Source organism: Colias eurytheme, chromosome 23 (assembly GCF_061535395.1).
Source record: "Colias eurytheme isolate Ceu_HAF_F1 chromosome 23, ilColEury1 Martin Lab GWU primary, whole genome shotgun sequence".
Lineage (NCBI taxonomy): Eukaryota > Metazoa > Arthropoda > Insecta > Lepidoptera > Pieridae > Colias > Colias eurytheme.
The window spans coordinates 3240494-3251461 of NC_143002.1; the positions used below are offsets into that span (position 1 = coordinate 3240494).

Consider the following 10968-nt stretch of genomic DNA (forward strand, 5'->3'; position numbering starts at 1 on the left):
AGTGTGCTATACTAAACTTACAAATGAGTAAAACACGGCGCAATTAGAACAAAGTTTATGTATTAACTCAAAACACTATTGTTCATTTTAACTGCTGAGTAAACTAGATTTACCTGATTACGAGCAAAATCCTAACGCAACTTTAAACATTCAGCTTCTACTTATGAACTTGGGATATAAACCACTGCTAATAATTTTAAATTTTAGCAATAAAACGGTTGATCTTTCTGGTGAACTATCTAACATAGAAATAGCTTACAATTTCAACAAAATATGATTAAAAAGGACGCTGAAATGTAGAAATGGAAATTAGACTTAGTCATATAGCATTATGTTATTATCTGTGATCATACTATACTATCCTTTAATCGCACATTTCACGATTACTCCTGAAAAGAAAACATTTGTTTTCCAAAGAGAATATTATTCTAAAAAACATTTTTTTAACAACATTCATAATATGTACGTAATACTTAAATATCTTTAATCGCTAGCCTCTACCAGGGAATAAAGCCATGTTTGTACCACATAAACATCACAAGCGAGTATAAAGCAATGATTTTATCTACAAAGCTTTATGATAAAAGGGTTTGGATAACTTTTAGGTCATGAGAGGCAATATTTTTGCAATACGAACCTGATACTCATCGTATTTTTGGGCATAATTTATGTGCGTATTAACCTACTAAATTAAAGTGTCCTATTTAAATATCTATAATATAAAAATGAAACGCTTCTGTTGCTAAGCGCAAATTTCGAGAACAGCTGAACCGATTTCGTTAATTTTTATTTTTATAATATTCCTTAAAGTACGAGGATGGTTCTTATGCATATGTACCACGGGCGAAGCCGGGGTGGACCGCTAGTTTTCTAACAAAGAAAATATGGCATTGTGCTATCAAATGCCAATTTAATATAAAAAGCTTTATATTATGATGCTGCTGCATACACGGGATGAAAACAGAACGAAAAAGAAAAAAATATTATAATAATATCATGCATATATCTTTCTATTTCCGACAAGATGTAAATAATGTAAAGTAGTTTTGAAGCTTTTTAGTACGAACAAACAAATATTGTACAATATTTTACCCTGCGATTTCAATTTCCTTTCTTAGTTCAACGAAATAGTTTTCCATTTACCATTTCATGGAAATTTAAGAAGCGAATTCAGAAACGATTGAATTAACTTCAATAATATGTATTGAAGAACAATAAAGATGAATTTGAAAATTATTTAAATAGACAAAATACTACTGCTCTTTACATTTTATAATTCACAGAGGTATGTTTATAGCCCTTGTAGGGATGCCCAGTCGAGCTATAAATCACAATTGTTTGCGCCTGACAATTTATAGCAGGCAAAAATTATATATTGAAAACTGTAAAATCACTTAGCTTGTAACATTATAGTAACTACGTAGCTACTCAACGTTAGTCTTAATATCGTTATTAAAGAAATATCGCTAAATATAAAATGATTTTTGTACATAGCTTGTCGATTTCTAAGAAATATATTTCTGTAAACCGACAAAAACAAAAATGTTTTAACTAAATTGCTACTTACAATGTTTTTAAGATTGCCGCTTTTAAAAGATTTACCCAAAAATACGTTAAAGTAATTGCTCTTCAAGGAATTCCTAAGCCTTCCTTTTGCAAACCTTAAGCCATCGAATTAAAGAATAATTAATCACGTGGAAGGATATTTATTTGATTTTAGTAGAAATTAATTTGAAGCTTTTCGTATCAACACGTTTCGCGTAAACAACTTTTTTGGTTTAAAATAATTAATTACATAAGCCAGCTATTTTTAACCAAAATTGTCGATCTTTCTCAGTAATTAACTAGCTGATTCGTCTTAACACAATCCTTATTTTTTGTATTTGTTTATGATTTCTATGCGTATTTATAATACTGACTGATGGACCGGATTTTCTCAGGTTGACCAGAAAAAAAGTTACTCTGCTTATGGTAAAAGAATTGTTACAATTGTATAAAAATAAATTGTTACAAATTTACAAAAAAATATCCCCCTACTACCTATTACTCATGCCACAGGTACTGCAAAGTTTTTCGGGATTAAGTAAAGACTCATAAACATCAGTTAATCCCCCAAATGATTTAAAAATGCGTTTTGAAATAGCACCGTACAATAATATCATTTATCCTATTCGTTTTATCAAGCGTATTTCTGGTTCGTTACTTTAATTCTGGTTATTATTTAACTAATGAACAAAGTCTATTAACTACCTCTCACTACCGCCATAATTAAATTTTATATACCAAGAATTACCATTTACAGGAAAGCTTTAAATTATTAAACTCTCTGAAAACTGCTGCAACCGTTCGTTCAGCGAAGTTTTAATTAACTAATTAAAATTTAACCATATCTATGCATTTTTAATACCTAAGCAATAGCCTCGCTAATTTTCAATGACGTAATCATTCTCTCTTCGGTACATACATTCATTCTAAACAATATTGAATGGAAATCTAAAATAAATGACTACAAAATATAACCTTTACATCATATCCATGATATAATACGGTATCAGCTTCTAACCCAGGATTTGCCCAAAAAAGGAGTTGATAATATAATTGTACGTGACCCTGTAAGGTATCCTTGGTAGAGCACGGCGTAGTCTTTAGACATGCCTGTTCTGCTTTATTTGAGGAATAAACCATAGTAAAAGTATAAACTAAAACGGAAAGGAACATAATTAATATAATTTTTTATGTATACGTAATTTTAATTGATAATATCAGACAATTTTTAATACCTTTAATGAGTACCACTTACCTTATTTGCAATTAGGAAGGGTTGCAGGCCTACGATACAACTTACAAGCTGTCTTAGTGTAAGCCTGCAGTTCATATCTTAATCAACAGGTTCTATTATAATATCCTTATATAATTTTTTTCATAGGATTAAGATAATGATTATATGTATTTTATATAATTGTATTTATGATGAATAAATCGTTGAATTTCAATATACTTTGCCAGCGTCTAGTAAAGTATGATGTATTGTATGTACTTATTATACTATTTGTAGTACTATAATATTATCTATGCCAAAGTGGTGAAAGTTGACCTAACCCCTATAGAAAGCCACATAAAACGAATATGGGCTTCATAACTGATGATAACAATGGAATGAACAAAGTCCTAAGTTCCTACGTTTAAAAGCGTAAATGACTGGAATGATAGCTGTCTATAGACTATACTATAGCAAGTAAAACCACACAATACAGCTAGTAAATAATAATTATTATTATTGTTATAATTACTAGCTGTATTGTTAATTATCAAACATGCAATGAATTTCGTCTGAACTATTGAAGCGTTAAAATTAATAAAAGATAATAATATATAAAAATAACTGCATGCTTTTCATCTCAAATGAAATCGCATTAACTCTATTTGTTCCAGTCTAGTGGTGATGGAGTATTTGTGAATTCACTTAATGCATAGCCAATCTTGTTAAACTAATTCCTAGACTACATTTAAAAATGGCGGCAATAAAATGAAAGTTCTGTTGGACATATTTTATTGAAAATCAAGGAATTACTGCTCATCGAATTTACATACTACTTATATACTATAACTTTTACAATAATTATTTTTTAACAAAAATTTAAATAGAACAAGCAAAGAGCCAGTTTTCAACTAAAAAAAGAATCATCGAACTCGGGTTTTATTCCAGAAATCCTACGGGAACGAGAACTATGACTTAAATAAAGATACCTCATTCTATGAAATTAATTTACATTAATTTTACCACAAAGTATCAAATCAAGTTGCGTCTAAGAAATATAGTCGTTAGAAAACAGTAAAAAAATGTAAAGCAAACAAAAGTTGCTTTTGAAAACATTCGACAACGTTTCTGAAATACATACAGCATACATTTCAGTTTAACAAACGAATGTATAGACACAGAATTATAAATTAAAACATTTTTTTTATTTCTTATATTTATTAATATAGAGAAATGATAAATCAAATATATAAACTATATTTCTTCATCACTCTACTAGCAAATACCACATTTGGGAATTATATTATCGAAAAGGTATTTTATACTGCCATTTTAATAATTAGGTTATACCTAATTCTTAAAAATTAAACATTAATTAAGAAAATTTTCCCACCTTTATAACGGAATGAAAGTACAAAAAATCCACTTCACGCAACTAGCAAGAAATATTATATTATTGGAGCAAACATAAACTAGAACTAAAATTAATATGTTTATTTTCTGATAAAAAAAATTATAACTCCAATTCTTTTTTCCAAAATATAAGTAGCAGATTATTATTTTTATTGCCTTATGAGACATAAGCTGTAACGAAAAAAATTAATGAATTTCAAAATGGGTCTAGTCATTACGAAAATTATCCAGTAACAAAAACTCTACAATAATATCAATTATTATTACTTTCAGGGTAACACTTCAGAAACTTCTGATGTTATATTTAACAATTCAAATATTCGGGTATGTATAAGATGTTTTTGAAGTGAAATTTTTTTAGGCGCGTTGAGTGTAAAATTTCAAGTTTCACTTCTGACACGTGTGCCCGGCACACGCTTCGTTTTTTTATATTATAAGATAACTCTTCTTAGTTTCCAAATGTCAAAAAGTGATTTTTTTCATAGAAGTGCAGGAATCGTATTCAATTAAAATTACCTTTTTATGAAAAAAGTAAACTTACTCAGTTTTATAATCTCTGTTTATATTCACTTAGCACTTATTCCATTAGTAAGAATAATATTTTAACAACATCTATCCGTCCTGGGTTTTATTATGTAGTATAAAATGTAATTATCCAGAAAAACTTCATATATTTTTGTTAAATTCTATGAGATCCTTTTGACATTGTGCATAATAACCATAGATAATAAAATAACTATTTAATTATTTAATATAATTTACATTACTATATAGGAATTTCCTCCTGTTCATCTTTGTTGTTGATTTTTATTATATGTAATAGATGCAGCAGGCGTTGTTCTGCCATATTTTTCGTTATCGTGTTTTCTTAATAACACATTGCAACAAAATATTATCCGAATTGGTAGAGCCGTTCTCGAGTTTAGAGTTCTTAGCAACACATTTTTAGTAGATTGTAAAAGATAATTAATATTTAAACATTTTACTGGTAACATAATTATTATTATATAATATTTAATTTATAATTACTATCTCAATAAGTAAAAAATGTAATTATATAATTGGAACAACCTCGCAAGCTTCTAAAATACATTCTTTAAAACTTATAATGACTTGTTTTAACTTTTAATGAATCTCATTTCAGAGGGCCCGACATGTAGAATTTACTACAGAAACAACTTTATCCCACGTTTTGAATACAATAGCGAGAAATTATCCAGATTTGAAAACAACTAAAGGACAATCTATTGAAAAAATCAAAGAACGTATAAGAAGGAAACTGCGTCAGTATATGAAGAAGAAGAAAATGAAAAAAGCTATGAAATATAACGTAACTACGTAATAGAGCAATAAACAAATGATAATAATTATGTCTATTTTTATTTGGATATCATCTGTGATCTGGTTACTCAATTTTGTCGCCAGAAAGCAATTTCCCGTACAGTATTTGATTTTCTTATTAACAAATTAAATGCTATATTTTTGAAAAATAAAGTACCTAGCTCAAATCTTTAATCGTAAAATATCTCTCTCTTAATTTAAATTATATCCAGGCCGTGTTTATCAATTTATAAAATATTATTTTAATTATAAAAAATATCTTCGATATTCATATCCCTCTCCTTGTGTTTGATGCAAATAATTAGTTGCCTGACAGCCTTTTGAAAAATACCTTAGTTACCTTAGTTAAATACTTTAAAGCTTCAAAATTACCTACCAAATACATCACATAACTCTCTTTTACCGTCGGGGATAGAGCGAATACTTAGGTTCAAAAATAAAACAAGTTATTTTAAATTTTAATCATTCATTTTAATATGAACAATAATATCAACAGGTTTTCCCTTCTCCAGTTCTTTCGACTCTGATAAATTGGAATCCTTTCCTCTTAGAGAGGTTTTCACGAATTTTTTACCGTATTTTCTTTTTGGTTTAGCCTTCTTATGAGCTTGGACATCATTCTTATTTATCTTTTTCTTTTTGTGTTTTAATTTCTTTCTCTTGGGCTCTCTGTAGGAATATTCTGCTCTATTATTTTCATAATAGTCGGGTTGTAGCGTCGATACATACTGAAACAGATAAAAAAATATTAATATTTAGTTGGACAAATGTTAGTATTTCGTAGGTTCATGGTTAATTGAAGATTGGAGAAATCAGGAAAATTATTATTTTGTGTGGTGTGGAAATTAAAAAGTGAAAAAATTTTTAGTTAGAAAACGGTTGTTATATTATTTTATGAAGTTTATATTTGTCTCAGATTCATAAATTTTATATATTCATTTTGTCTGATAAACAACCAAATTGTTTTAAATATCTAAAATTAAACAAATCAAATTAAATCGGTAGGTTTTGAGTTACTTAAATTACTAATTATTTGAGCTACGCACCCTTAAACTTGTTAAACCTAGTGAAAAGGTTTGTAATTATCAACTTTAAATTAAATCGTTCAAAAGTAACGTTTGTGGTAAATTCAATATTGTATTATAATCTTACCTTGAATTGTAAACCTTCTCTGCTGCTAAAGTCCAGAGGCACAACTGCATGTCTTGCTTCTACCTAAATGAAAATAAATAAAATCAATATGGAAACATAACTATAAAAACTTATCATAAAAGAAAATCCGGAAAAATCTGTTTTCCGTAAATTTTTGTATTATGTATTATGCTATTTATAATACAAAAATTTAGGGATAAGTAATGTATTATGTATTTATATGATTCGTCTATAGATCGTATTTGAAGAAAATTTTATAGAAGATAATAATTATTAATAATTAAATTTTATAATAATACTTATTACCAACCCTATTCCGATCAAAATTAAATTCTAATAAAACTAATAATACGTAAATAATCCACTCATAGAACATTATTCAGCTTCATAGCTTTATCAAATGGTGCTATTTATGATTTCCTAAACAATTTGGTTTACGTTTAAAGTCCAAAATATTGATAAAACTCTTGTATATTTTTCCTTTTTATAATTTTCTAATCTCGTGCTATATTAAACAAAGTTACCACTCTGAAGTTAGATTATTAGTTCGCCCTTTTCTTTCATATTCAGAATCGTATTTCTATCTACCCTTGCAGCTTACTTCAGTACGGTGAAATGAACTATTACATAGAAATGAACAATGTAGAGATTTTATCATTACCTAATTATTATGTTATACAATAAACAATATAATTTACGTTAATTCCTACAAATCACATAATAAGTAATTACCTAATTATAAATATTAAAATATATTCTTCGTATGTTACTAAAGTCACTGAAAAACGACATTATATCCTACCTCTAACCTTTAACTTTGGTTTTATAACAGCGAGCAAATATTATTTATAGCAAGCAGCTTTAAAAACGAATAAAAATAGATAACTATAGAAGTTTTAATCACAGCTGGTGTTATTTCAATATAAAATTCTCAAACAACAAGCTATAATAACAGTCTTCAAACTACCTACATGTCTAACTTTTTAAGGATCTCAAGTTTAAATCTTTCAAAATATATTTTGTAAGCGATTTAATGGGACTCATTAAAAACAAGATTTTCTTAAATAATGTTTTGTTAATAAAGGCTAAGTCTCATGTGTATAAATTAGAAATTTGGTGTTTGTATTTCATCAAAATGTGTGTATTTGTGTAAACTTTATTCTGAGATAATTCTCGTTACAGTAATTATGTAATTAGTGTATGAGTGAAAGATTAACATTATATTATGTACCGCATATAATTATTTCTAGTGCGCTGGAATATTAGAAATAATCATTACGAAAATATCGTACAGGGAATAAGTTATTATATCTCTATTTGTAATACTTATAAAATAACTAGGTTTCCGCCCGCGGCTTCGCCCGCGCAGTCAAAGAAAAATCCGCTTAGTTCCCGTTCCCGTGGGATTTCCGGGATTGCGTCATTTTCCCGGGATAAAAAGTAGCCTATGTCCTTTCTCGGGTATCAAAATATCTCCATGCCAAATTTCGTGAAAATTGGTTCAGTAGTTTAGGCGTGATTGAGTAACAGACAGACAGACAGAGTTACTTTCGCATTTATAAATATTAGTATGGATTGTCAAAAGTAACTCCGTCTGTCATTGAAGTTATGATCTTTTAAAACTTTTCCCTATTCCAGGATATTACCAGTCATAAACAAAGTTGGCAAAATCATTCAATTTCTGGTTTTTGGCTCTACTCGCCGTAAAATCCCATATCATATGAATAGTAGAAAATAAAATGAATTAAGTACATATATTATGTCTTTATATACAATAATAATAAATAATACAAACATCTGAGCCTATTTAGATGAAATTTGGAAGACTACAACTTGAGAAAGTTACCCTTTCTATCAAGAAAACTAAATATGATATAGGAATATGGGATAGATCTAGTTAAATATAATAAATCTAGTTAAACATACATGTACAAAGGACATAGGTATGTATCTGGAAAGTGAAATTCGAAAAGGTTACACTGATACTACGTATTTACAGTTATTTGGAAGTGGGATTGTTCAAAGAGATCAAAACTATTCCAATAGGGTTTGGTTGAAAGAATTTTTCATTTAGCTACAAAACTCTATCTTCAATGGGAAATTAAATAATACATTTACAACTTTTAAAAGAAACTTTTCTAGCTTTCCGCTTCTTCTTTTATGAAGCTTTTATATAACTACTAGCTTTCCGCCCGCGGCTTCGCCCGCTTTGTCTAAAACATAATAAACTATATACTAAAACCTTCCTCTTGAATCACTCTACCTATTAAAAAAACCGCATCAAAATCTGTTGCGTAGTTTTAAAGATTTAAGCGTACATAGGGACATAGGGACAGATAAAGCAACTTTGTTTTATACTATGTAGTGATATATGTCTACGTAACAGCTGTATTTAAACAATTTTTAAGCTATTGCATTGCTTTTATCTCAGACTTTGAGCGCGGCGAACGAATGTAAAAATTCCGTAACGAAAAAACCTAACACCCCCCACTCCAAGGCATGGCACAGCGATGCGATGCTATGCAAAAGCTTTACCGCGGCAGTCCTCGAGTGCCACACGTATTTTTTTTTCATGTTAGAGATGTATTGTTTTTGCTTACACACTTAACAGTGTGTATTTAGCAATAATTTAGAAAATCGATTAAGTCGTTCCATTCCATCACTTTCAATATTAAGGTAGATATAGACTTATAAGCAATTTGGGCATACGTAAAGTATCCTATCCTATTTATAATTCTACTAATATTAAAAATGCAAAATGTGAGGATGGACGTATGTGTTTATATGTTTGTTTCACTTTTACGCAAATACTGCTGAACCGGTTCAATGAAACTTAGCAAACATATAGAGTGTAACTTGGATTAACACATAGGTTTTATCCCGGAAATCCCACGGGAACAGGAACTATTGGGGATTTTCTTTGAAAACGCGGGCGAAGCCGCGGGCGGAAACCTAGTTAATATTATGCTTCACTGATTCTGTACGACAAAAAAGCAGCATCCTACAGCTATTGTCTAACTTTCAATATTCTTGAACATGTGATTTTGTAAACTTTACAATCGGGCTTATTTCGTCGGCTAACCATTTTTTTGGTTCTATATGAAATTCTGCACTGCTGATAAACCCAATATCGTATGTAGGATAACCACAAATTTCATATTATGTAGAGTTTATAAATAATATATCGTATTTCGCAAGTATTGTACTTTATATCCAGAGTGGGTACAGATCTTTATAGTAAATGTGATAAAATTTATTTGAGAAGACATATTATATCACTTTCAAACAATTTAAACTCTATCATATTTTCTTGAACAAGGCTTTAAAATGCGAAAGCACGTGTGTATATTTATATTTGTACAACTTACTACAAAGAAAGTCATAATGTGATAAATATATTAAAACAGAGGACTAATCAATAAAATATCAAAGAAAAAATATATTTATGACATACAAGATTTCCACACGCGGCTTCGCCCGCGTTTTCAAAGAAAAACCCGCATAGTTCCCGTTCCTGTTCGATTTCCGGGATAAAAAGTAACTTATGTCTTATTCTGGGTGTTCAGCTACCTACATACAAATTTCTTTGTAATCGGTTCAGTAGTATTTGCGTGAAAGAGTAACAATCATCCATCCATCCTCACAAACTTTCGCATTTATAATATTACTAGCGACCCGCCCCGGCTTCGCACGGGTGCAATGCTGATACTAAATACACTACAGAATGTATGATAGTTTAAAAAAACTAAAAAACACGCTTTATCAAATTAGTGTATTGTCATCGGTCCTCAATAAATCTACAAAGTTTGAACGAAATCTGGCCGTTTAAAGTGGGTCAAAATCGCGCCCAAAGAAGTCGGTTACAAACAAACATACAAACATACAGGTGAAGCTAATAAAAAGCGTGTAAATAAAAAGCGTGTAAAAAATAGATAGCCGGGCGGCCGGCCGGTACCGCCGCAAACGCTACGTCCCGCAATTTTTAAATCTGTAATATCTTCGAAAATATTCACTTAAATCATACGGTGTAAAGGGCCATATAGATCTATATTAAATGAACAATGTATTCAAGGTATTTAATTGGTTAAGGATTAATGCTGTATTGGTTAAAATCGTTTCAAAAATTAGCCATTATTTGTCGTAAAAAGTAAATGACAAAAAAAAGTTATTGTGGGTTATCCATAAGAGATAGACATATACCATCGCGGACTTTTCTGTAGACCTTTTCAATGTGTATAATACTTAGTACATTATTTTGATAAAACTCGGAGGATTCAGCCTGCGTTTGCAATGTAAGCGAAAAA

General features: G+C 29.4%; 1 protein-coding gene across 1 annotated transcript; it reads right to left on the bottom strand.

The window, feature by feature from the left end:
- Window positions 1-5970: 5970 nt before the first annotated feature.
- Window positions 5971-7040, bottom strand: LOC149898198 (uncharacterized). Its single transcript, XM_090115401.1, has 3 exons — window positions 6975-7040; window positions 6665-6727; window positions 5971-6240 (listed from the first exon to the last, which is right to left on the bottom strand). The coding sequence occupies exons 1-3, from the start codon at window positions 7038-7040 to the stop codon at window positions 5971-5973; spliced, it is 399 nt and encodes a 132-aa protein (XP_089971527.1).
- Between the last annotated feature and the right edge of the window lie 3928 nt (window positions 7041-10968).

Coding starts and splice junctions, on each gene's coding strand:
- LOC149898198 (XM_090115401.1), bottom strand. CDS start 7,040: ATGTTCTATGAGTGGATTATTTACGTATTATTAGTTTTATTAGAATTT. Junction 6,728..6,974: donor TTAATTTTGATCGGAATAGG/GTTGGTAATAAG, acceptor ATTTTCATTTAG/GTAGAAGCAAGACATGCAGT. Junction 6,241..6,664: donor GAGAAGGTTTACAATTCAAG/GTAAGATTATAA, acceptor TATCTGTTTCAG/TATGTATCGACGCTACAACC.